The following is a 27,639-nucleotide window of genomic DNA, read 5'->3' on the forward strand; positions in this document are numbered from 1 at the left end:
TCATGTGTGGGAGTAAATTCTTTTGTCTGTCCTGAATCTTCCAGCATTTAGCTTTATTGGATGTCCCCAAGTTTTAGTATTATGAGAGGGAGTGAAAAATTTTCTCTAACCACTTTCTCTACTCCATGCATCATTTTCTACACCTCTATCTTGCCCCCTCTTCCTTTGTTATCTTTCCTCATAGGAGAGTTGCTCCATCCCCTTGATCATTTTAGTTGCTCTTTTCTGAATCTTTTCCAACTCTACAATATTCTTTTTGAGGAGAGGCAATCAGAACTGTACACAATATTCCAACTATGGTCACACCATAGATTTGAATAATGGCATTATGATATTGGCAGTTTCAATCTCACTTTGCACTTGTTAACATTGAACTGCATTTGCCATTTTATTGCCATTCATCCAGTTTGGAGCCATCCTTTTGGAACTCCTCACAATCTCTTTTCGTTTTAAGCACCAAACACTTTTGTATCATTCACAAATCCGGCTACCTCACTGCTTACTCCCAACTCTAAATTGTTTATGAACAAATTAGAAAGCACAGGTCCCAATACCAATCATTGGGGGACTCTACTTTTTACATCCCTTTGTTGGGAGAACTGTCTATTTGTTCTTACTTTCTACAGTGGAGCCTGGGGGTGAAATAGAGGCACTGCTACCTTCTCCTCAGCTAGAATTTTCCCTGTTGCACTCCCCTCCTCCATGCTGCCTCAGGGTAGTTTGTCTTTCTCCTCACCTGTCCCCTCAGTCCAAGCCAGCAACCAGTTGGCAAGTGGGAGGATGTTAAAACTTGCTGACAGAGCATTTTTCCCTGAGAGGTTTGAAAATTCATTTATTCAAACCTCAAGAAAAGGAAAGAATGAAGGAGAAAATGGGGGATGTAATTACCCACGCATGGCATCCTAACCCAACCTGCAGTCCTTTTCCAGCTGGAGAAGAGAGGAAGCCAATCTATACGTGCATCAGGGTCTTAAAATAGAGAGATGAATCCAACCTCTGTTTTAAAATAAAAAGAGTCTGGATTCTAGTAATGGGGCACTGGGGATGATGAGTACTTGATTGACAACAGCCAGACTATGCTCAAGCATTCTTGGATGACACTAATTATTTAGATCTGCTCCAATCTGGGTTCAGGCCTGGCTATTGGACTGAGTTGGGCTTGGTCACCCTGCTGAATGACCTTTACAGAGAGTGAACCAAGGAGATTGCAACCTTGCTCCTACTTCTCAATCTCTCTGTGGCTTTCAATATTGTTGACCAATGGTATCCTCCTGGACCGGCACTGTGCTACAGTGGTTCCGATCCTACCTATGGGTCTGAGTCCAGGGAGTAGCACTGGGAGAGGGCTTTTCAGGCCTCTATCAGGTATGTTATGAAATGCCCCATTTTATCCCCAGTGCTATTTAATATCTATATGAAGCTTCTGGGAGCAATCATTAGGAGTTTTGGGGCACGGTGCCATTAGTATGCTGATGTCACTCAGCTGTATTTCTCCATAATATTTGAATAAGAGAGACCATGTGAGCCCTGGACCAGTGCCTAGATGCAGTGGTGGGATGGATCCTGGCAAGATGGAGGCACTGTGAGTAGTTCCTGTGTCTGAGACATTGGTCAATTATCTGCCCTGGATGGGGTTGCACTTCCTCTGAAGGAGCAGTTACATAGTCTGGGTGTGTTTCTATATCCAGCTTTTTCACTAGAGGCCCAGGTAGCCTCAGTTGCTAAAAGTGCCTTTTACCAGCTGCAATTGGTACAAGAGCTACAGCTGATCCCAGACCAGGAGAGATTGACCACAGTAGTTTAGGCATAGCTGGCCTCAAGGTTGGATTACTGCAATGAACTTTATGAGGAACTTCCCTTGTGCTTGATCCAGAAGCTGCAGTTAGTGCAGAATGCTGCAGCACAGCTGCTGAGAGGAGTAAGACCCTGTTAGCATATTATAGCTCTGCTCAGAGATTTGTGCTGGTTGCCGATTTGCTAACAGGCCATTTTCAAGGTGTTACTATATAAAACCTTTAACAGCTTGGGAACCAGTTTACTTGCAGAATTGCCTTACCCCATATATGTCCACCCACCTGCTTCAATTTGTGGAAGAGACACTGTTACAAGTGCCATATAATACTCATTCTGTAGTTGTATAACATTGATTTTTTAATGTGGCAGCATCTACGATTTGTAAGTCCCTGCCTATTGTCATCAGGCAGGCGCCTTTGCTGTACTCTTTCTGCAGCCTGCTTAAAACATATTGGTTTAGACAAACCTATACAGACATGTAGAAGTTACATGTGTTTTAATCTGTTTTTAGCTTATTGTTGATTTTAATTATTTTTGAAAGTTTTAAAATACCTGTTTTTACTGTTTTTTATTGATAATTTTAATGTTTTGTTTGGGGTTTTTTGGTAAATGGCTTTCAGGTTTTATTACAATTAAGCAGTTTATATATATTGTTAATTAATTAATTAAATAGCTTGGGACCAGGATACTTGAAAGACCGTCTTATCCCTTATATACCCAGTCGATCACTGCACTCTGCAGGCGAGGGCCTCCTGCAGATACCATCTTATCATGAGGTCCGTTCAGTACAATATAGGAAATGGACCTATAGTGTGGCAGCACCTAGCCTGTGGAATTCCCTCCCCTTAAATATTAGACAGGCACCATCTCTGTTATCTTTTCAGAGCCTATTGAAGTCCTTCCTCTTTCAACAAGTCTTTTAAGTTGAGATATTATCCCAGTCTGTGTCTGTGTTGGAATTGCTTTTTAATATGTTTTTAAACCTTTTTTTATGTTTTTAACCTTTTTTTAAAAAAAGATGCCTTGGAAGCTTTTTAAAAAAATGTTTTTAAAGATGTTTTGTTTTAATGTATTTTAAAGTCTGTTTTTATGATGTTTTAAAGTGTTTTTAATTCTTTTGTTTGCTATCCTGGGCTCCTGCTGGAGGAAGGGCAGGATATATATCAAAGAATAAATAAATAACTGGGTGAACTAAGTATGATTTCTGACTTATCACCCATCAGTAGTTCCAAGACACATTTGAATGGTGTTGAAAATCTGAAACATAGTTGTGCAAAACCCAGCTAGTCTAAACAGAATTTGACTTTTTAGAAGGGTTTTTTTTAATGAAAGAGAGAGGGCATCAATGCAGTGCAAAAAGTATTTTGTTTTGGTATCAAGATTCCTTCGACAGGTAGATAAGAGAATTCTGCTTAGGAAACAAGCAACTGTGGAGACACTAGAAGGGGTGAAGCGAAATATTTTCATCCTGGGAGTCAAGTGGAAGCAGTGGAGATTATAAAGCTAAGATGGGCACATAAAAAAGAAATGTTAAAAATAAAGTTATGGGTTAAATGGGAAGAAAGGACTGACAGCTTGAAGTCCATCTGGAGGAGGAACAGGCAAGGAATAAGAATTGTGAGAAGGAGGCTGATCATTTGGAAAAAAAGGAGCAGAGAAAATAAGATGAAGATCCATCAAGTGAAAGTGGCAGAGAATCAGGAGCTCAAGCCAATTATGTCTGTCATGGACTACCTTTTCCTTCTTTGCACCAGACAGACATCACAAAAGCCCCAGCACACCAGAAAAGTAACTAGGTTTTAACTTTTTAAAAGATTGTGCTATAATTACTGGACCTCTTATGAATATTTGGTTTACTTTTGGGCTCAGATTTGTCAGGCTCAGATTATGAATAGTATAAGACTTGGATGAGGAAGACGGTTAATTTAACTCCTGAGCATAACTGAAGAAATGTAAAAACCTAATCAACCTAATATAAAAACCTAATCAAAAAAGTATGATGTGACTTTTGACTAGTTAGATTGCTATTTGGACCAAATTTTAAACCATTGGATGAGTCAAAAGTTAGAATCCAAAAGGCAGTCCTTACCATTACTGGACAAGAAACAACTGTAATTATTTACCAGAATATTGCAGGAGGACTATGGAAGATAAAGCAAAGTAAATTTGCCCCCCAAAACTCCCTGTAGACATCTGAAGCTTAAAAAGTAGTGTTCCAGTAGAGCCAGTCTGCCTGCCTGGAATGGGAGAGGAGAGGCATCAATTGCCTTGAAGTTTTAAACCTGCAAAGCATCCCCCCAAGTTCCAGTAGGAGCAACATACTGAAAGAAGTGAAAGAAATTCAAAAACCTGTCTTGGGATGAAGCCTCTGCCTTGTTATATATATCCAGGTCCAGATTTCTATGTAAGGGTTGACTGTTTAAGTGGTATGGGACCAATTAGGATTTGCAGTGCCAGTTAGTGGTTCCCAGTCACTCGTGCTTCTCATTCTAACCCCTGAACCTCCTGACATCAAGGAATTTTTCAAATAATTACGGAGTGACTCCCACTGAACTTTCACTAGCTGCTAGTAAGGGAAAATATTAAAGCACTCTGTCAAACATTTCATACCAGTCAGACATTGGGAAGTTCCAAGGCAACGCATATATTCATGATAGAAGTTCCTTTGCAGAAGATGCCCACTGATATTGTGGGACCGTTCCCTTGATCCATTCACAATGTGTGTGTTTGGGGAGGAGTGGAAGGATAAAGGATGCTTCTGGAATTCTCACCTGCTGAATTTCTCCTTTGTTTTGAATTACCAGAATATTTTTCCAGCTAATGTTGGAATCTTTAGTTCTTCTGTTATTTTTTTTCTGGCTTTTCTGCCATCACATTGCACAAATAATGCAAAAGCTGAGGAGACCAAAAAGAAATGAAGGGCAGATGCATAACACTTGTCTCCTCAGAAACCTTACAGGTACCCTGCCTCAAAGTCCAGACACAAACATCAGTCCACTGCTTAAAAGGACAAAGTACGCCACCTAGGTAAGCAAAGGAGGGAGTAACCAGTGAAGGGGAAAAGGATGCTTTGAAGTATGACATCTGAATTTACTCTATCCTTCCCTTCTAAGGATAGAGTATCCCTCCCTCCATAAAATGAATGTGCAGACTACTCAAATGCCAATGGCCACAAAATGTTTCCCATTCTTCCATTGTAATATGTGGACAGCGGCGTCACTAGCGGGAGTGCGGGGGGGTGTGGACCTCCGGTGCGCGCCCTCCCAGGGGCATGGACGAGATGGCTGGGCTTGCATGTGCGCACGCGTGCACGTGCACTTGAGGCCACCCACCCCATCCATGCCCCTGGGAGGGCGCGCGCCGGAGGGGCACCCAGCCGGAGAAGGCCTGGGAATGCCGGCGCACCTCCCTCATCCCGCCGACACCGCTCCCGGTCTTGCCCGCCTGCCCGCCTCCGAGGAGGAGTTGGAGCAGCCTTGCCGGGCAACGGCACGGGGCGGCTCTGGGTGTCACCCCCCTAATGGTGACACCCGGGTGCGGGCCGCACCCTCCGCACCCCGGTAGTGACGCCCCTGTATGTGGACACTGTACTGACTTAACAACTCTACCTTACTTAAGTGGCATTACAAGTGTCACATAACCATGGAACACAGGGTATATATGCCCTATACGGAAAGGGTTTTTTTGTTGGCCAGAAACCTTCATATTCAGGCAAACTTCTACCATAGACTGATGAAAGCAATAGAGAGCACAGATACCTAGGTTGGTGAATGAGGAAGGGCCATAGCTCAGTAGTAGAGCATCTGCCTTGCATGCCTTGCATTTCTGGGTAGGACTGGGAGAGAACCCTGTCTGAAATCCTGGAAAAGTGCTGCCAGTCACTGTAGACAGTACTGAGCTAGATGGACCAATGGTCTGACTCAGTATAAGGTAGCTTTCTATGTTCCGATGTTTAGATACCCAAGTCCATTAATTGCACCTGCTGGCAAGTACCCATGAGCCATTTTTCCTTGCAGGATATAAATCGGGGAACAAAGGAGAACAAACACAAAGCAGAAAGTGTTCCAGTGCAAATCCCCACAATGTAGGGACTACATGTGGAATGGAAAAGCATCTAGGGTGATGGCACCTTTTCTAATTTTACTAATTCAGCAACTCCTAACTACTGATTATTTGAATTCATTGCAATCTGGTTTCCAGTCTGCTCTGGAAGACAAAATTGACTTGGTGGATTATCTGAGTCAGGAGACAGGACACAGGGAGAGTGACCCTGTTGATTCTCCTGGACCTCTAAGTGACTTTTGATGCCATTGAACATAGTGTCTTTCTGAGTTCACTGTATTCAGTAGGTCTGCTTCTTCCTGGAAGGTCAGTCTTAGGAAGCGATGCTAGGAGATTACTGTTCTAACCAGTAGTTTCTGGATTGTGGACTACCACAGGGCTGTATCATACCTCCCGTGCTTTTTAACATCTACATCAGAGTTGGGGCCCAGCAGCTGAATGTGGCTGTCCAGGCTTCTCTGTCTAGCTCTCAGGACTCTCCCTAGGCCACAGCATCTCCCCCATCCCTTTTGCCTGGCTGGAATGAGTCCTTGAACTGTGATAATGCCTCTTGCTTGCCTGGATTGAAGATGGAGAAATGTGGATGGGTATAACCTTTGACTTTTGATTGGCTAGAATGTAGCATACTGTACGAAGAGTCACATCCTTTGCTTCCCTCTCTTTGCCTCTGGCTCTGCCCACTACTGGCATTCAGTTCTCAGACATTTGCCCACAAGGGAATGCTGCCCTCAGGCTGAAAAGGTTTCCCATCCCTGATGTACATGAAACCACTGGGTGAGGTCATCCAGAGGTTTGGCCTAAAGTGTCATCAGTATGTGGATACTGAGGTTTTTTTACCAGCTTTAGCTGGAAAAGGAGCACATGGCCTCAGTTTTCCAAGTGCTACTTACTACCAGACTAGATTACAGAAATACCAGAAGAACGAATGCTTATAACTATATGTAATAGACAAAGCACATCGGAACGTTTGAACATTATTACTAGGCTGAAAATGCTATTAACATCCATTGAAAGAGAAATGGTAGTGACAGTGGTGCTAAACCAGAGTATCCTGGCTGACTTTTTAGAAAATAGTTGCGAAGTGGAACCTATTGATCAGTTAAAGATGAATCCTATTGGAATATTGCCCTTAGATACTGGTACTGAAGTGGACCAATATGATAAAAATGATGAGACCCAATGTTTATCCCCATGACAGAGGAAGAACATTCCATTAGATAAGCTTAAAATAATATCATGGAATATCACTGGATGGCTAAATAAGGTAAATGATATAGACCTGAGGCAGTTTTTGATATCCCATGATATTATTCTATTGCAAGAAACTTGGTTACTGGATAAATTATATGTGGCCGGATATACTACATTTGAGTTACAAGCCACCCCCAGCTCCATGGGAGGTCGACCTAAGGGAGGGATAGCTGTATTAGTCTCAACATCGTTAGAAGTTAAAGTAAAACAATTAAACCCCCTTAAAGATCTAGCAATTGCTATTATAATGGAGTTTTCTGATTTTTCATTAATTTTAATTAATGTTTATTTACCTCCGGGGCGTTCTAGGGAAATTATTGTTAATTATTTCAATCTACTAGATAAATATATTGCTGATTTGACGGTACATTATCTATCAGTCCCGATCTTATTAATGGGAGACTTCAATGCGAGATTGGGCTCCTCAGATGAGGCACTATACTCTAAATATTTGCAACAATATTTAGTTCCTGACGATACACTGAATCTCCCTGTGAGAACTTCAAAAGATTCTGGAATAAATTATGCGGGGTTGCTTCTAATGAAATTAACAACTAAGCTGAATTTGATTCTGATGAACAGTCGTTCTCCTGGAGACATGGAGAGAGAGCTTACGTATGTTTCATACTCAGGCACCTCTCTCATAGATCTAAGCTTTATTTCAAGTGAATTATTTTTTTCAATACTAAAATTTATGGTTGTTAGACGTTTGGAAAGTGATCACTTCCCAATTGTATTAGAAATAAACTCCAGAATGAAATCTATCCATTTAACTAAAAGTGCCTTTTCAGATGATAACATCGATATCTACCCGAAAAGAGTGAAATGGATCCCTAGAATAGCAGATCTGATTACCAAGCTGCTTAACTCGTCGGAGATATTAATGCTTAAACAAGAGTTAATAACTAGGTCAGAGACGAATGATCCTTTGAATCAATTCGGTAAAATAATGTTGACGTTAACGAGGAATTTGACTAAACACCCAAGAAGTAGTCCGAAATGTAAATCTGCTAAAGTAAAATCCTGGTTCGATCAAGACTGTATACAACTTAAAAAACAACTTCGTGAAATCTATAAAGCATACACTATGTCAGGTCACTCTGAAGATTTACATAGATATGTAATAGTTAAGAGAAAATATAAACAGCTAATTAAGAAGAAAAAACGAATAGAAAAGTCGGAAATATGGCAACGTTTATATAATACTGCCAAATTAAAAAACCCAAATATCTTCTGGAAACTTATTACAGCTTATTGGCCGAGATCACACTCCCATTCTGATTGTAACATCCCGGCAAGGACATGGGAAGAATATTTCACAAAATTATACAGCAGTTCAAAAGAGGAGGGGATATATGAATATGCAATAATGAATGAGCTCCCAAAATGGATCTTAGTATCCGAGGATGAAATACTAGAATTGATTGAGAATCTAAAATCAAATAAAGCTCCTGGCCCAGACAATACCCCCCTGAGGTATTTAAGAATAATGCTAAATGGTGGGCTCCAGTATTACCGTCACTGTTTTCATATATTGATTCTACGATGATTATACCAGAAGATTGGGGGATGGCGACAGTTGTGCCCATCTTTAAGAAAGGGTTACGAATGGATCCAGAAAATTATCGCCCAATCAGTCTCTTAAATGTAATAAGCAAGCTATATGCAGCACACCTATTTAACAAACTGACCGCCTGGGTAGAACAAATGGATATATTGATCCCGGAACAAGCAGGTTTTAGACCAAAGAGATCAGTAATGGATCACATATTAGTCTTGCAGCATATTATAGATAAATATGCGCAAAGAAAAGGAGGTTTTTTCTGTGTAGCGTATATAGACCTAAAGGCAGCATTTGATTCGATATCAAGATCAAGATTGTGGGCGAAATTATACCAGCTGGGAATGGACAGACGTTTGCTAACATTGATACAAGGCCTATATAAAAACACTAAACTAAAAGTAAGATGTAATGTACAAGGCCATTTAACTAACTCGATTACAACTTTAAAAAGTGTAAGACAAGGATGCATTCTATCGCCCATTCTTTTTAATTTATACATCAACGATGTTATCAAAATGCTAGATAAGTACGCTATCCATTCCCCAATGTTAGCCAATGCCCCAAGAAATGCCCTGTTATATGCAGATGATCTAGCTCTTTTGTCAAGGACTCCGATTGGGCTAAAGAAATTATTAAAAGGTATAGCTCAATATTGCGAGATGGAAGGGTTAGATATAAATTACCAAAAAACCAAGATAATGGTTTTCAGCAAAAAAAGGGTAAAGCATAAATGGATATTAAATGGAAAGCTAATTGATCAAGTGAACTCATTCAAATATTTGGGATTCACCTTCCAAACTTCAGGTTGCCATAATTACCATATTAAATCAGTTATATTAAATGCAAGGAAAACAGCTAAAACACTGACAACGTTCTACCACACTAATGGAGGTCAATTGATTATACCTGCTATTAAGGTTTTTAGAGCTAAAATAATCTCTCAGCTTACTTATGGCACACAGGTGATGACAAGAGACAAATTCCCAGAGTTAGAGGCAGTACAGACCTCCTTTATATGATCTATTATGGCTATACCACCATGTGTCCCGAATAGTGTAATAAGGTTAGAAATAGGGACACAGTCTATAGAATCAATCATCTGGACACTGAAGATTAACTACTGGTTAAAATTAACCTTAGAACCTCAAGGATTAGCCTCCCATATATTAATAGATAATTTTAAATCTATTTGGAACAACACTATCCTCAATAAACTTCAGTATCTTGGATTTTCTATGCAATCTATAGTACAGATGGGAAGTGAGACCGCTAGAGTAAACATTAAACAACGTATCAGAGATGTTGACTACCAAATCCATTTAGAACAAGCAAGAAAATATAGGCACAATGACAGGTTTTTTATACCAATGCCATATTTGAGCAATCTTAATATATCTAAATATAGGAAAGCATTTACCTGGGTTAGAATGAACGTTCTGCCATCGGCAGTGTTGGAGGGATGATACAATAAGACCCCGTATGCAGAACGTCTATGCCCCTGTGGAAAAAGAGAAATTGAAACGAATGTTCATGTTATATTACACTGCTCTCTGTATGATCATTTAAGATCGCTTTTAATTACACCTCTTTTAGATCACCAAATATTAAACTCAGAATATTCACGAATAAATTATCTCCTATCGGATTATAAGAAAGAAACTACACTTGAGGTAGCAAAATTTATTGCAGCAGCAATATCAATAAGAAGTATATATATTCAGAGTTTATAATCGTTGTAATTTCATTTAAATAGAAATAGTTAAGATATTTTAATGTATGAAATTTTAAAGTTGTGAAATTTTATTATAAGTGCTATACATGGAATTGTAAATTAATTCGTTTAAAGTATGTTATGGATCTTTGGGTCGTTAATAAAATTACTACTACTACTATTACAGAAATATTTTTAACATAGGGCTGCTTCTCAAAAATGGGACATAACCTTCAGCTGGTTCAAAATGCAGTGATGAGACAATTATTTGGAACTCGAAGATCTGAGTATATTTTTCTGGTCTTGTGTCACAGGAATATCAATGTCAGTTTGTTTCCAGGCTCAATGTAAAATGCTGATTTTAGCCTTTAAAGCCCTAAATGGTTTGAGGTCAGGCTACCTCAATGACCATCTTTTCCCATAAGCCAGTTAAGATTGACATCTGAGCTGTGCTTGTTATCCTATCTGTCATGAATCCCTACCGTCAAGGCACAGGGATCATGCGTCAGACCCAACCCCACCCTTAGGGAAAATGGGACTGGAACCGAAAGAAATATTACTTCACCCTTGCCAAGGCTGTGTACGCTCACAACAACCCTGCAAGGTAGAAGGTAGGCTGCCACCACCCCTGATTACTGGTCCACTCAGAGCCAGGGGATCTCTGAGCCCAGACACTAGTTAAACTAAGGTCCAAAAAGACAAGAGCCAAACGTTACACTCCTTGTCAGGAATCCTCTGGTAAAACCCACAAAATAGAATTAAGCTTTTAACTTCTTCTTCCCTCTTTGGTAGTTCGTGACTGAGAATGGCCAAGACACTGAATCCAGGACCACCCCTTCTCCCAAGAAACACACCAGGTTAAATAGAAGTAGCTTTATTCAAATATATAAGTGCACATAAAATATATAGCAGCAAGTAATCCTTTAAGACCATACACCCAAACAGGGGTTTAGGTACAGACAAGAGAATTCATACACACAACAAGAAAATAACAGACTAGCTTACCTAACTACTTACACATGAGGTAGTTGGTTGCAGTGGCATCTCTCCCCAGAGAGATAGGTGTTAAACATAAAGCAATGGAACCAGGCATAGGTTACCTCCCATAGGCAACCCCCATGGAACCATAAGGCAGAAAGGTTTGGAACTCTGGTACCCAGTCAGCAGAGAACAGAGAACAAGGCTAAGGGTTTCCAGCCCTATACTTAAGGAAAAGAATCCTAACGGTCCAAGATTAATTGACCAATCAGGAGTTGGCTGATGTAACCTTCTTCTAGGTGTTTCTCACTTTTTCGCGCCTTCCAGGCCCGCCCCTCCCAACTGTGTTTCAAACTGCACAGGCCAAGGATGACCTTGGGTACCAGGCACCTGCTAATCAGCAGAGATAACCAGGTGCAGCTTGTTGAGGCTTCTTCTAACCGTCTTCAGCTGGAAAGTGAAACTTAGGATTGTAAATTGGCAGAGGCCTGTCTTTTCTAACTGCAAAAATCTCCCAGAGTCCCTTGCTTGAGCCAAGATATTACTTATGAGATTTTTAATAACTCATGAACATATACAAGTTCATGACACTATCCTTACATGAGATCAGACTGATGGGTGCCTGGGACAGAGCCCTTTCTTCTCTGTGATCCTGTGACTATGAGGAAGGTCTTGTTTTGTGGTGTGAGATGCTTGGTTTCTGGCCATGCTGCTTCTCCCACTTTTCACATGAAATTATCATTGCCAGGAGGACCACCAAAGTGTGGTTGGTGCCTTGTAGGAGTCAAATTCACATCTCTACACTGTGGGACTGAAATGTTGGTGTCCCATTTCCCCTTGTATTGCCCTTTCCAACCAAGCCAGTCAGGCAGCTCACAGTGCTACTTTCTGTGAGCTTATTGTTGTAGCTTGTCACTTCCATTCTTCCTTGTATCATATGACCCTGACCCTGCAAAATGCCTTTCCTCCTCTCACAGGCAACTGTAGAAATGAGTTGGGTGCAAGACTGTGAAATTTGTTTGCATGAAGGCATTGTTCCTGCAGTAAGACTCAAACCTTTATCTCTGGGTTCTCCATGGAAGGCTCCAATCTATAGAACCTTGTCCTGGGAGATGCACTGTTGTCTTTTTATGGCTAATCAGTTGTGCTTTGTGGGTGGAAGGTATGTGTACTGGTCTGGGTAATACCATTCATATGCATGGATTGCCTTTGTAATGTTTCATTTAAACTGCCTTGGGAATTTCTGTTGAAGGGTGGTATAAAGATGAATATTCATGATTGTGTAGTGGGGACATTGTCAGCACACAGTGTTGCAGTTGGTATGTAGCAATGGAGTTCCCAGAACTACTGTAGCAGTGTCTGTTGAAGTTGCTGTAATAGTTTTTGTTTTTATGGCTATTATTGTGCTGTTGACTGCTGCTGGTTGACCATAGAATTTCTACTATGACCCAGCAGTTAGCCTTGATGTAGTGGCATATGAGGACCTTAGGATTTCCCTGTAAGACATTCTTAGGTAGAGTTCTATAAAGCGCATCTATTTTCTTAAATGGCTGAGTGATGCTAAAGAATTGCTGTTATAACTAGACTTTTGAACTTCCAAAGCCTAGTTCTCTGGAATGCATGAGTATTGCAGAAATTATGTAACTCAAACTTTAATATTGTATTTGCCACAGAGTGGCTTGACAGCATCCTCAATTGTACATAGCAAATGTTTTTGAATGATTTCTTATTAATTCTGTAAGAGAAATAAAAATACGTAAAAGTGATTTTTATGCTGATATTTTAGAATATTCGGCAGTACAATTCTGTTTAAAACAAACTTTTGTTCAATTTGCTTTAGAATTTTATGGCCTTCTCTGTACATTATTTTTTATTGCTTGGTTGTGTTTAGGCTGTGCTTTTGTTGATAATAATAATAATAATAATAATAATAATAATTTATTAGATTTATATCCTGCCCTTCCTCTCAGTAAGAGCCCAGGGTGACAAACAAAAGCACTAAAAACATCATAAAACATCATAAAAACAGACTTTAAAATATATTAAAACAAAACATCTTTAAAACGTATTAAAACAAGACATCTTGAAAAACATCTAAAACATCTTTAAAAACATTTAAAAGTGTTACTGAAATCTTGTAAAATTTAAATACTGTGAATATTGTTATGTTTTGTCTAAGAATGAGCTTCATAAGAGAACTTTCGTGAGAGAAAATGCTCATATAAGGACTTTCAGGTCAAATCTGTGAAAAATCATGGCCTCCCCCCATCAATTTTGTGGTCAAGGAATCAACATAAAGAACGGGGGTGGGAAGGTATGATCATCACCAGAATTCTGGCAACACTAGCTGGCAATCACCATTGCCCCCATCAGCTGCCAGGAAAGTGATATGCAATGACATAGTGTTGCTCTTACAGGGGCTGCGTGTGTGTGTCTGGCAGCCACTCTTTGTTTACCCCAGAAGCTCTCATCTGAGTGGCCTGTGTCATGTAGTATCGTTGGTGATTTGGAGGGAAATTATTGTGACTGTCAAGGGGAAGCAGCAGTGCATTTCACCTAGAGATGGATGAATCTATCAACTTTTGGTTCTCGCAGTTTTTTCAGTCTTTAATTCAGTTCTCCACATTTCTGCAGCAATTTGCTTTTTTAAAAAATCCTTAGGAAAATTATTCAGCATTTTAGTGCACATTTCTCCAAATAAACACATTTTTGTATGTGGTTTTGACAGGTTTTCCCTAATATAATGCATGTTAATGTTACTTTCATAATATATGCATTCATATGCACACTTAACCCTAATATATGTCTTTTTGTACACATTGCTTGGGTGGAGAACTGCATTGCAAAATTCAGAAAAGTGCAATTTTCAATGGATGGCTGTGTTTTGGTTTGCATACTGTTTCAGAAAGTGTGAAGTGGGTTCACCTTTAAATGTGGACTGAATCAAAATTCTCCCCCATCCCTAGTTTCACACATCCCATCCTCACTGACTTTCAAAAATATCATTGTCTTCTGTTAGGGATCTAAAGACTATCTTTGAAAGAAATTGAAAACCTTCTCCACCGTTTGAAAACACTGAGATTCAGAATGTTGTCCTTGTGTCAGCACTTTTCCATAACATCTCAAAGTGGCAAAGGTATTGTGTTGAAAATAAAAAACTATTTTCCCTCTTATAGCTTCTGGGTGTTTTTCAAGGAACAAGTGTTCTGTTTTTATAAACACCAACAGGTATTAAGTACTTAGCAAAACAACAGCTGCTATATATTTTAAAACCATTATATTGAAGCAGATTTGAATAATGTTTCTAATATGTTCTTGTCGTATAGGTGAGCTTTACATAATTGGCTTTATATTAACTCTGAAATTTATTTATTTATTTATTTATTACCTTTATATACTGCCCCATAGCCAAAGCTCTCCGGGTTGGTTTACAGCAATTAAAACAATAAAAACAAATATACAAATTTTAAAGCACAAAAACAATTTAAAAACACAATCTAAAAAAATTAAAAACAATTTAAAAACACATGCTAAAATGCCTGGGAAAAGAGGAAAGTCTTGACCTGGCGCCAAAGAGATAACAGTGTTGACGCCAGGCACACCTCGTCAAAGAGATCATTCCATAATTTGGGGGCCACCACTGAGAAGGCCCTCTCCCTTGTTGCCAGACTCCCATCTTCCCTCGCAGTAGGCACCCGGAGGAGGGCCTTAGATGTTGAGTGTAGTGTACAGGTGGGTTCATGTCGGGAGAAGCGGTCCATCAGGTATTGTTGTCCCAAGCCATGTAAGGCTTTATAGGTTAAAACCAGCACCTTGAATCAAGCTCGGAAACATACAGGCAGCCAATGCAAGCGGACCAGAATTGGTTTTATGTGTTCGAACCGTCTGGTCTCTGTTACCAATCTGGCCACTGCATTTTGCACAAGCTGCAGTTTCCGAACCATCTTCAAAGGCAGCCCCATGTAGAGTGCATTGCAGTAATCTAGCTTGGAGGTTACCAGAGCATGGACCACTGAAGCCAGGTTATCCCTGTCCAGATAGGGGTGTAGCTGGGCCACCAACCGAAGTTGGTAGAAGGCACTCCGTGCCACAGAGGCTACCTGAGCCTCAAGTGACAGAGATGGTTCTAGGAGAACCCAAGCTACGAACCTGATCCTTCAGGGGGAGTGCAAGCCCATCCAGGACAGGTTGGACATCCACCATCTGGTCAGAAGCACCACCCACTAGCAGCATCTCAGTCTTGTCTAGATTGCGCATCAGTTTATTAGCCCTCATCCAGTCCATTGTCGCAGCCAGGCACTGGTTCAGCACATTGGCAGTCTCACCTGAAGAAGATGAAAAGGAGAAATAGATCTGCGTGTCATCAGCATACTGATGGCAACGCACTCCAAAGCTCTGGATGACCGCACCCAATGGTTTCTTGTAGATGTTGAACAGCATGGGGGACAGAACTGATCCCTGTGGAACCCCATACTGGAGAGTCCAGGGTGCCGAGCAATGTTCCCCAAGCACCACCTTCTGGAGCCGACCCGCCAAGTAGGAGCAGAACCACCGCCATGCAGTCCCTCCCACTCCCAACTCAGCCAGTCTTCCCAGAAGGATACCATGGTCGATGGTATTGAAAGCAGCTGAAAGATCAAGGAGAATCAACAGAGTCACACTCCCCCTGTCTCCCTCCTGACAGAGGTCATCATACAGGATGACCAAGGCTGTTTCCTTGCCTGAAACCTGACTGAAATGGATCCAGATAATTGGTCTCATCCAAGAGTGTCCGGAGCTGGCTTGCCACCACTCATTCAAGGATCTTGCCCAGGAATGGAACATTTGCTACCAGCCTATAGTTATTAACAGAGCTTGGAAAAGTTACTTTTTTGAACTACAACTCCCATCAGCCCAATCCAGTGGCCATGCTGGCTGGGGCTGATGGGAGTTGTAGTTTAAAAAAGTAACTTTTCCAAGCTCTGGTTATTAAGATTTTCTGGGTCCAGGGAGGGTCTCTTCAGGAGTGGTCTCGCTACTGCCTCTTTCAGGCAGCCAGGGACCACCCCCTCTCTCAGAGAGGCATTAATCATTTCCCTGGCCCAGCCAGCTGTTCCATCCCTGCTAGCTTTTATTAGCCAAAAAGTGCAAGGATCCAGCACAGAAGTGGTTGCGTAAACCTGTCCAAGCACCTTGTCAACGTCCTCAAGCTGTACCAACTGAAACTCATCCAAGAAATTGGGACACGGCTATGCTCTGGATACCCCACTTGATTCACCTGCTATAACACTGGAGTCTAAGTCCTGGTGGATGCTAAAGATTTTATCCTGGAAGTGCCTAGCAAATTCATTACAGCGGGCCTCAGATGGTTCTACCATGTCCTTGGGGCCAGCGTGTAATAGCCCCCAGACAATTCTGAAGAGCTCCACTGGGCAGCAAATTGATGATTTGATAGTGGCAGCAAAATATTGTTTTTTGCTGCCCTCACTGCCCCTAAATACAGCTTACCATAGGCACTTACCAGTGTGTAACTGCATCTACCAGGTGTTTGTCTCCATCTGCACTCAAGCCGTCTCCTATATTGTTTCATTGCTCTCAGCTCTGGGGTATACCATGCAGCTGTACGAGCTCTACACAATTACCTAACTTTTTTCTTTTGTGTGGGCAGGTAGGAGAATTTCAGTTGTTGTTGTTTTCAAAACAGTCTGGGGCGGGGTGGGAGAGAGTCCAAGTCAAGACAACTCAGAAAAAATTACTCTTCTTTCTGCCCCATCCACAAATATCCTGATCCCTCTGGCAAGCAAGTAGAGATGAAAACTTGAGCTGTGCATTTATAATTTCCAGCTATAAACTGTCCAATATCTATTTTCTGTTGCAAGTTGACAACTTTATACACCTTTCTGTAATGTCTTGTAAGTTTTGTATGCAGTACGTTGGACAAAGGCCCAGACAAAACAATTATTTCTTTTTGACTTGAGAAAAGAAACAAAAGAGCTAGGACATTATGATATTGAGCTTATCTGCCAAAAATCTGGTGACCTTGCTGTATATTTCATAGAACAGTGTTTCAGCTTGCAGAAACAAACTTAAAGAATCTTCTTACTGCATGAAACTGAAATAATTATAAATACACTTTAAAATAATAAAATTGATTCAGCCTCCAGTTCAGCAGTACTTGTTTTTAAATTACTTTGTCATTCATTTCAAATATACTCTATTACACTTTCTATGTCCTCTTGCACATTACATATGTAAAAAAAGCAGTGAAAAATGGGGGGAAATCATATATAGGATACAGTAGATTTTTAAAAAATTATGAAAGACTTTAAAAAGCTGAAAATTGCTACCTCAGTTGACTAGTATTTTGCACCTATTAATATGAGTATTTTATGTATTCATAGACAATGAAGTGATGATAATCTCCAAACACTTTCAAATCAAACACTGCCAAGTGAATTTCAAGCTTTGTTGGCAAATCCAACTACCTTCTGATCAAAGATGATCAAATCCTGATCAAATCCAACTATCTTCTGATCCAAGATGAAACAGCAAATTTGCTAATCAGACAAAACTACACGTTTCTAACCAGGGTGTGCATCAGCTTTGTGTGTGGGCCAAAAATGAAGAGAATCAGGGGTATTTCCCTTCCCCCCAAGTTAAAGTGCAGTCTCAATCAATCCAGCCAAATTAGACAGCCCCCACCCCCTGACAAAGCCTCATGTCACTCCATCGCTCTGTTTCTGTGCTAATATGGCTTAATATTTTTTCATAAATATCTCCATATTTCTCTAGGCCCCTGAGCTTTGCAAGGTCAAGTTGTCCAAAATATTGCCGGTGGAGTACTAAAGAGCTCTGGATTACTTTTTTGTTAACACTCAGCAGTGGATGATTTTAAAATAATAATAATAATAAAAGCTTCTTTTTTAAAAAAATCATTAAAAGGGAGAGAAAGAGAGAGAGAAATCCACAGGAAGCTTTCTAGATAGTCTTACTTTGTAAGGTAATAGACATGTAAAGCTCTATCAGAAGCCCATCAGAGGACATAAACAACCACTAGAAAGAAAGGTCGATATGAAGCTGCAGAGTTTAAAAAAATGTACAAGCAAGAAATTGTCACTTCTTAATTATTTTAAGGTAACAAAGAAATAAACCCCCACACTCCCTCCATAAGAGATAATGGAGGAAAGTTAATACTATTCCTGGACCTATTTTTCTGCAACCTAGCAGGCTTAATTCCCTCTGAATGGGCTCCTATGCCTAATTTCATTCACTTTGGCCAAAAGGGGGCAGGGAGTTAGATTCCTCATTAGAATGGGTGAACACAGAGCTTTGTTTTCTTCAGAGTGGTTTAGAGCCAAATTACAGATTGAAGCAGAGAGTGCTCATTGTGACACAGAAACAGAATGGATATTTTTAAATTCACAGATACAGAAACAACTGAGTACAAATATATTACCATTTGCTTCAAACCAATATTGTTTGAAGACACCTCAGTCTGGAAACCAGGATATGGGAAGAATGTAAGGAATTTAAAAATACTATGGATGGATGGACAAATCAGTCTAAATCCAGTTCTTTGGTTTAGTCCTATTACATTTTCACATTAAATGTGTGGATTATTTTTTTAAAAAAAGAATCCACATTAAATTATTGTTTTAAATTATTTTTTAAAAAAGTACTTTCAAGGTGGTCCAAAGCCTTCCTTTTAATGAATTTTATCTTCTTGTTTTTACTGGCAATATCCATCCCCAGCAGGTTGAAAGCCATAGGGACAGCCCTATCCCTCCCCTAGGGTTGCCAGGTGTCTAGTTTTTGCCCGTAGACTCCAGTTTTGGGGGGTCGTCTCTGAGTCTCAGTGTAAGTAACCTTAATCTCCAGACTCTTAGCTTTCATATTTTAAAATCATTAAGTTTCTAGGTGGTTTGGTTCAAAAGATATAAACCAAAATGTCAGCCATCCCCACGCAACTTCTGGTAGCACCAGCTGCTCTAATCCCTGCCCTTTCAGATTTTTAGCCAATAAGTGAAGTCAGGGTTATGACTGACAAGATTTGTTGACCCCTGGCAATACCTAACCCCCATTTCACGTCGTGAGAACAATTTCCTTTTTCTGCTTGTCTCACATGAGGAACTCAGTAAATTTATACCTTTCAGCAACATAAAGAGCACTTTCTCTGTACAGGATTGGGACTTGCTTCTGAGTATTTATTTAGTTATTATTTGATTTATATTCCACCCTTCCTCCCAGCAGGAGCCCAGTAAACATGAATAGGATTGCACTACAACAGAAGATCACAACAGGATCTTGGTGGGCATACACAGTAAACAGTTTTAGTTATAGTTATAATAAAAGTGTTCATGCAGGTTTCTTATTACTTGCAAAAATGGCATATTATACATTTTATCTTTCAAATATAAAATCTCTAGCATTAACAATTATGTAATCCAAGAGATGCCAGTGTTTCGACTGAGGATATTTCCATGATGTTTTAAATTTATTTTTCTGGTGAAAGAGCATGTTTGTAATAACAAGATTATGCTCTGCACATTTAGTCAGAAGTAGAATTCCATACAGGTTGCTATTGCTATTAATAACAAAGCCTACTCCGTGTATTTGTCGTTCTTGTTCAGGCAGTCCTTTCCAGAAGAAGGTGTAACCTCCTTTTTCTTCCTTCAGTTGTCCTTCTCCTCTTCGAGTTTCTTGGAGTGCTGCTATGTCAATATTAAAACATCTCAACTCCCTTGCGATAATGGCAGTCCTGCATTCAGGATGTTCACTATCTGCATTGTCCAGCAACATATAATATTTGAAGTTATAATATTTCAAACTGATTTGAAATAATTTTTGAACAGAAGTTTTAAAAAGTGTACATGCTGCAGTGTTATACTTTTCTAAGTAAGGAGTCAAACAAGTTTAAATCTTACTGGACTGTTGAAGAGGGAAGTTTATTTGTCTTACTCATAATCTGTTTTGACAACCTTCCCAATATGATGCTTTTCTGGGAGTAAAGCTGCAATGCTAATTCTACATACCTGGGAGTTCCTATTGAATTCAGTAGGAGTTACTTTTGAGTAGACATGGTTAGGATTGTGCTGCAAATCAATGGGACTTTTCAGTGAACATAGAAAAGGACTGTGTTGTAAATTTTTCTCTCCCCCTCCAATACTTTTTCTAAGCAGTTAGGCAGGGCTTACTTAGGTGTCACTGCTTTTATTTGGCAGGAAACTAATACTTTTTTAAAAAAATGTTCTGCAGTGGCCAAGTGGTTTTGACAATAAACTATTATATGGGGTGTATACAGGCGGGCCCCACTTTACAGCATTTCACCTTTCCGCGTTGCACTAATGCGGCAGCTTTCAATTCTGGAAAGTCCCCGCTTTAAGGCACTTGTTCCACTTTTATGGCGTTTTTTTTCATCGCACGCCATTTTCGCATCATTTTCGCATCGTTTTCAATGGGTTCCGCTTTTCTGCAGTTTCCGCTTTTCGGCAGCAGTCTGAAACAGAACCTGCTGTATAAGCGGGGCCCACCTGTATATTTTTACATTTCCAGTGTGTGTGTATATGGAATATTTCCAACAGCCCTGTGAGGTAGGGTTAGAAGCCAAGGCAGCTCACAACAAGAAATAACACCATTTAAAATCCAGTAACCATAAAACAAGTATAATACAGCTGCAAAACAGGTTAACGTGGCATGATTCTGAATTTTGGATTTGGTGAATGAAGTTCTTTATAACTGAATTGCAGGCCTGTGCATGTTTCCTTGTTTGAGTAAGCCCCATTGAATACATGGGACTTGCTTCTGAGTATAACATGCATAGGACTGCACTATAAATATCTTTACAGGTTGTGTAAATAATAAACATATTTTACATTTATGCTTATATAAATATTTCTTCATACTATGTGTTGATATGTATCTGATTTCACACTATGGTTGTAAATTGTTATTTACAAATGATTATTTCCTCTACATTTTAAGTGTGCCCTTCTTCCTTGGCGTGGTCATGTTCCCCCTGTTTGCACCTTGAGGGGCAGATTAGGCTGAAAGATGGGCATAGCCCATGGTCACCCAGTAAACATTGTATCTTATTTCCATTTTAAAACTTAATTAAAATGATTTACACAGGAAAAGTTTATGAAGTATTGCAGATCCACATAACACTTTTAAAGCACATCCAACTCACATTTAAAGTGCATGACTTCCCTCAATACCTGGGAAAATTCTGGAGCAGATTATAATGCAGTCAATCTGTAAGCACCTTGAAAACAATACAGTGATTACTAGAAACCAACATGGATTTATCAAGAACAAATCCTGCCAGACTAATATTACCTTTTTTGATTGGGTAACCTCCCTGGTAAACTGTGGGAATGCTGTGAACATAATATATCTTGACTTCAGCAAAGTGCCCCATGATATTCAGATTAGCAAGACTGCTAAATGTGGACTGGATGGAATAACTATCAGGTGGATTCACAGTTGGCTACAGAATCATACTCAAAGAGTACTTATCAATGCTTCCCTCTCAAACTGGGAGGAGGTAATGAGTGGGGTACAGTAGCGCTCAGTCCTGGGCCCAGTGCTCTGTCATTTTTATTAATGACTTGGATGAGGAGGTGCAGAGAATGCTTATCAAATTTGCAGATGATACAAAATTGGGAGGGATAGCTAGTACCTTGGAAGACAGAAACAAAATTCAAAGGGATCTTAATAGGCTGGAGCATTGGGTTGAACCAGCAGAATGAAATATAACAGGGATAAGTGCAAAGTTCTACACCTAGGAAAAAGAAACCAAATGCACAGTTATAAGATGGGGGATACTTGGCTCAGCAACGCGACATGTGAGAAGGATCTTGGAATTGTCGTTGATCACAAGCTGAATATGAGCCAACGGTACAATGTGGCTGCAAAAAAGGCAAATGCTATTAGACTGCATTAACAGAAGTATAATTTCCAAATCGCGTGAAGTATTAGTTCCCCTCTATTCAGCACTGGTTAGGCCTCATCTTGAGTACTGCATCCAGTTCTGGTCTCCGCACTTCAAGAAGAATGCAGACAAGCTGGAACAGGTTCAGAGGAGGTCAACAAGGATAATCAGGGCCTGGAAACAAAGCCCTATGAGGAGAGACTGAAAGAACTGGGCATGTGTAGCCTTGAGAAGAGAAGACTGAGGGGAAATATGATAGCACTCTTCAAGTACTTGAAAAGTTGTCACACAGAGGAGGGCCAGGATCTCTTATTAATCATCCCAGAGTGCAGGACACAGAATAATGGGCTCAACTTACAGGAAGCCAGATTTCAACTGAACATCAGGAAATTGCAAAGGAAATCAAACATATTTAAAGTGACTATCTGACTTCTATCAACTGTCTTAATATTGTTGCTTTCTCCCTGCTAAAACAAGATCAGCACACCTCATGTCTTGTTTCTGTTATTTGGGCTGATTGCAGGTGTTGCCACCACTCACCATATGCTCAGAGGCATGTTACCAAATTCTTCCAAGCTACACAGGAAGTGGTTTGGACTGTGAAAGACCAACCCAAATTGTGTTTGTATTTTTGCAAATTTGTAGGGCAGTACAATATCTCAGAGAGGAGGTCCAGTCTCCTGCTGCCCTGGTGCATTCACGATAGCTGCCCAATCTTCCTGCTTTTTAAAGTTTGATAGAATATCTGTTGGCTATAGGTACGTTCTTAAACCTCAAGGGGTTTTGCCTATTAATGAATTTCTCTGCTTTTTAATCTGGGAGGTAAGAAATGGGATCTTGTGCAAGTTTGCTGAGAATGGATTGATCATTTGCATGCTTATTGGGGTTCAGTGGGATTTACTCCTCTGCAAACATGCTTAGGATGGGTGAAACTGACCACATGGGAAGAGAAGGGAGGGGAAGGACAGAGGGGAGAAGGGGAGGGGGGCAGGCAGGAGGAGGAGGGGAGAAGGGCAGATTTGATCGTTTGCATGTTTTTTAGTTCAGTGGGATTTACTCTCATGAAATCATGCTTTGCAGCTTTGGATAGGTAAAAGCAACTGGGGGGAGGAGGAGGGGGAGGGAGTGGGGCAGGGGAGTAGGAAGAAAGAAGAGGGGAGGAAGAAGGGAGGAGGAAGGGAAAGGAGAGGGGAAGTAGGGGAAAGGCAGGTCTGACCATTTGCATGCTTATTGAGTACAATGGGATTTACTCCCATGAAAGCATGGTTAGGATAGGTAAAACTGACCATAAGGGAGGGGAGGAGGGGAGAGGAGAGGAGAGGAGGAAGGAAAGGGAGAGGGGAGCAGAAAGAGGAGGAGGAGGGGATTGGAAGGGGAGCAGGAGTGGTGAAGGAAGGGGAAGGGGCATAAGGGAGGTGATGGAAGGGAGGGCAGGTTTGATCATTTGCATGCTTATTGAGTTCAGTGGGATTTACTTCCATGCAATCATGCTTAAGATAGGTAAAACTGAGCATGGGGGAGGGGAGAGGAGAGGGTGGGAGGTGGAAGGGGAAGGAAGGGATTAGAAGGTCCCAGACTATGGTCTGAAGTCACATGAGGCCAGCACCCCCCTGAAGCTAAGCAGGGTCACGTCTGGTCAGTGCCTGGATGAGAGACCACCTGGGAAGTACATGTATTCTGCCTTGGGTTTCTGTGCTGAAAGAAAGGCGGGGTATAATTGTAATGAATAAATAAATAAGGGGATGGGGAAGTGGAAGGGAGGTGCAAAGGAAGGGTGAGGGAAGGGACAAGAGGGAAGGGAGAGCAGGTTTGATCATTTGCATGCTTTTTGAGTTCAATGGCATTCACTCCTGTGCAATCATACTTTGCATAAGTGAAACTGATGTGGGGGAGGGACTCAGAGGGTGATTTATTCCCATGCAATCATGCTTAAGATAGATAAAACTGACCATGGGAGGAAGGAGTGGGGGGGAGGAAGGAGTGGGGGGAGGAGAGGGAGGGGAAGGAGGGGATTAGAAGGGGATGGGGATGAGGAGGGAGGGGCAAAGGAAGGGTGAGAGAAGGGACAAGAGGGAGGGAAGAGCAGGTTTGATCATTTGCATGCTTTTTGAGTTCAGTGGGATTCACTCCTGTGCAATCATACTTTGCATAAGTGAAACTGATGTGGGGGAGGGACTCAGAGGGTGATTTATTCCCATGCAACCATGCTTAAGATAGATAAAACTGACCATGGGGGGAAGGAGTAGGGGGGAGGAGGAGAGGGAGGGGAAGGAGGGGATTAGAAGGGGATGGAGATGAGGAGGGAGGGGCAAAGGAAGGGTGAGGGAAGGGGCAAGAGGGAGGGGATAGGAGGGAGGAGAAGGGAGGGTGGTCTGATCATTTGCATTTTTTTTAGTACAGTGGGATTTATTTCTGTGCAATCATGTTTAGGATAGGTGAAACTGACCTGGGGGAGGGGCAGGGAGGGGATTGGGTGGGTGGGTGGGCGGGCAGAGGGGAAGTCCCTTTTCTTTCCAAAAGGAAAACATTGTAAAGCCTGCCATCCAAATTTAAACCAAAGCTGTCCCTGCCCACATCCACATCAGACCTTTATTTCACTTTACAGTCATGGCTTTTCTCAAAGAATCCTGGGAAGTGTAGCTAGTGAAGGGTGCTGAGAGTTGCTAGGAGATGCCTCACAGAACTTCAGTCAGAGTGGCTGACTGTTAAACCACTCTGGCCACTGGATCTTTGTCAGGGGAATAGGAGTCTCCTCTCAGCACCCTTCACAAACTACACTTCCCAGGATTCTTTTGGGGAATCCATGCCTGTCTCAAGTTAAATAAAGGTCTGGCATGGGTGTGGCCCCTTGATTAGCTAAGCCAAGCATCTGTGAGGCTGCCTTTTAGAACACTGACAGTTGGTTCTTACTGAGCATGCCTGGGCTTATCATTGACTGTAATGCTAAATTTCTTAAATTAATTAAAAACCAGGCAGGCATTTTTTTCAACTTTTAAACTGCAGAAGATGAAGGTCAGAGTAGGGGGCAAGGTCAGTAATAGGATTACAGGTACTCTGTGAACATGGCTGATTTTTAATTAATTTCAACAAAGTATGAGAACCCTGACAGAAAAAAGTCCAACAGAGGTGTTTATTTCCCCCCTCTGTTTTACACTTTGAACTCTCGATTCTCTCTGACTGTTTTACACTTTGAACTCTCGATTCTCTCTGACTGTTTTATCACCATGAAAACTTAGAGGGTTATTAAGCAAGCGTTTCTGAGTTCAGGACTATATGTTTTGTAAGGTTTTGTTGTGAAGTGAGCTTATGGGATGCATCAGAATGTCATGGGGGATATATTCAGTTTAAGATTGCGGAATGCAAAAAAATTCAGTGGTGGCTATAGTATACACCCACTCTCATGGCTGTGTAATAAATCCAGTGGTTTTGTTGGAAATATTCCAGTTTTCCAACTAGTAAGTTTACACCTATAGCTGGGAGCTGTAAGATAATTTCTCTTTTTAAGAAATTGTATTTCCATCTTAAAACAAACTTCCTCAATTAATTTCTTTTCTTATAGATTATTCAGTTTTATCTAAGCCATCGGAATCTCTGTCTTTATGTTCTTTTGCATGCGAGTCTCTTCGTAGGGAAGGGTCCTAGAGACTATAAAATTAGTAGATTAAGTCCCCTAGTGACATTCTCAGAAAACTCACAAAAAGGGGTGATGTCCTTCTCTAGACTTTCCCATTTGCTTTGGATGAATATGTGAGACAAATAGGAGAAACAGCCCAGGGCCACACTGAACATCCACTTTCTGCTAGCACTATCATACCACATGTTCTCCACCAACAATATACAGTATTGCAGAAACTGGTAAAACTAGAAACCAGAATAAAAGTGCTATGAAGCTATGCTCTGCACTGCCAGAAGATGGTAATAAAGAAATTTAAAAGTACAAATGGTCTGGCCTAACAATTGCATCCAGTGAACTATAGTGTTTTCATTATTCAACAATAAATTTGTGGAAATGCCCTTTGGTATCAATTATTGCTGCTTCTACCAACAAAAATCTATACATAATAACAAAAATTGATTATTTATTTTTTTGGAATTTTTATATTTCAGATGAAACAGATAGGCAATGATGGCTATAACCCAACCTCTGTAGCAGAATGGCTGGATTCCCTGGAACTGGGTGATTATATCAAACCCTTTCTGATAAATGGCTATACATCGATGGAACTTGTGAAAAAAATCTGGGATATGGAATTAATTAACGTAAGTCAATATGTATTTACCTTTTAAAAGCAACTCTGTTTTAATCCTTAAAAGGGTGAAATGAATTAAAATGTTTCTAATTTTTTAAAGCATCTAACTTGTATATTTTGGTTGAGAAAGACTTATATCTGCTGTTCAGACCTGCTACTTCTACTTACACTAACATGCTGGGATTTTCCTGTGGCATATTTCCTGTATGCAGTTTTTCTTTGGTCTCCCACAAGCACATTATTGTAGAGACATTTTGAAATATATTCCTCTAAGAGTTCATTGTTGCCAATTTAAAAAAGAAAAAGAAAAATATATGCACAAGTCAGATCTTCCACCAGTCTGAATATCTGAACACACTGTGTTGAACAATGTGTCTACTTATTTTTTTCCTTTTACACCTCAGATAAATTTCAGAATGTTTACAATATGTCATTCTTAACGTGTTGATTCTCTTTTTTAAATATATATATATATAACAGCTAATCTCACAATTATATAAACATGAATTAGCAAGCTTGCAGTTTAAGAAATACTCTTAAATGCAACAGGTTTGTTTCTATAATTATTATTTATTACATTTATACCCTGCCTTTCTTTCACCATGGAACCCAAGGCAGCATACATGTGGTTCCCAGGTGGTCTCCCATCCTGGCCCTGATCAGGCCCAGACCTGGTTAGCTTCAGTAAGGTGGTGGCCTCATGTGCCTTCAGACCATAGCCGAGGACCAGGCTATGGTCTAATAACATCTAATTGATGTTTTTACTCAGATATATTCATTGTATGTAAATGTAACTGTGCCTGCTCTTTGAGTTGTGAACTAGGTGAGATGTTTCATAAAAGTCATACTTTGTCTTTGGTTCATATGAAATCTGTACAATGTGTTGTTTAAAACAATAGTTTGTTTATAACATTCATTTCTGTATCCAAACCTTTTCTTCCCCTTCAGTTGGTCAGATCATGGTCATGCGTAAGCCTGAGGATTGAAAATGAATTCGCAGTGAGACAGAGGCACAAGTGTGCCATTGTAACAAATCTCTTTCCTTAAGGCCAGCACAAAAATCTCATAGTGAGAAAATATTTATTTGAACATCTTTAGTGGCTGACTTACATTTTGTCTT

At 40.5% G+C, this 27,639-nt stretch overlaps 1 protein-coding gene across 1 annotated transcript in view; it reads left to right on the forward strand.

Annotated features, from left to right (window-relative positions):
* ANKS1B (ankyrin repeat and sterile alpha motif domain containing 1B) overlaps window positions 1–27,639 on the forward strand; it is a 573,173-nt gene that overhangs the window by 266,371 nt on the left and 279,163 nt on the right. Inside the window, exon 10 of the mRNA XM_061582729.1 lies at window positions 26,377–26,529. Coding sequence (XP_061438713.1) covers window positions 26,377–26,529 — 153 coding nt within the window. The remainder of the gene's footprint in view (window positions 1–26,376; window positions 26,530–27,639) is intronic.

The sequence above is a fragment of the Rhineura floridana genome, chromosome 8 (genome assembly GCF_030035675.1).
Source record: "Rhineura floridana isolate rRhiFlo1 chromosome 8, rRhiFlo1.hap2, whole genome shotgun sequence".
In the NCBI taxonomy this organism is placed as follows: Eukaryota; Metazoa; Chordata; class Lepidosauria; order Squamata; family Rhineuridae; genus Rhineura; species Rhineura floridana.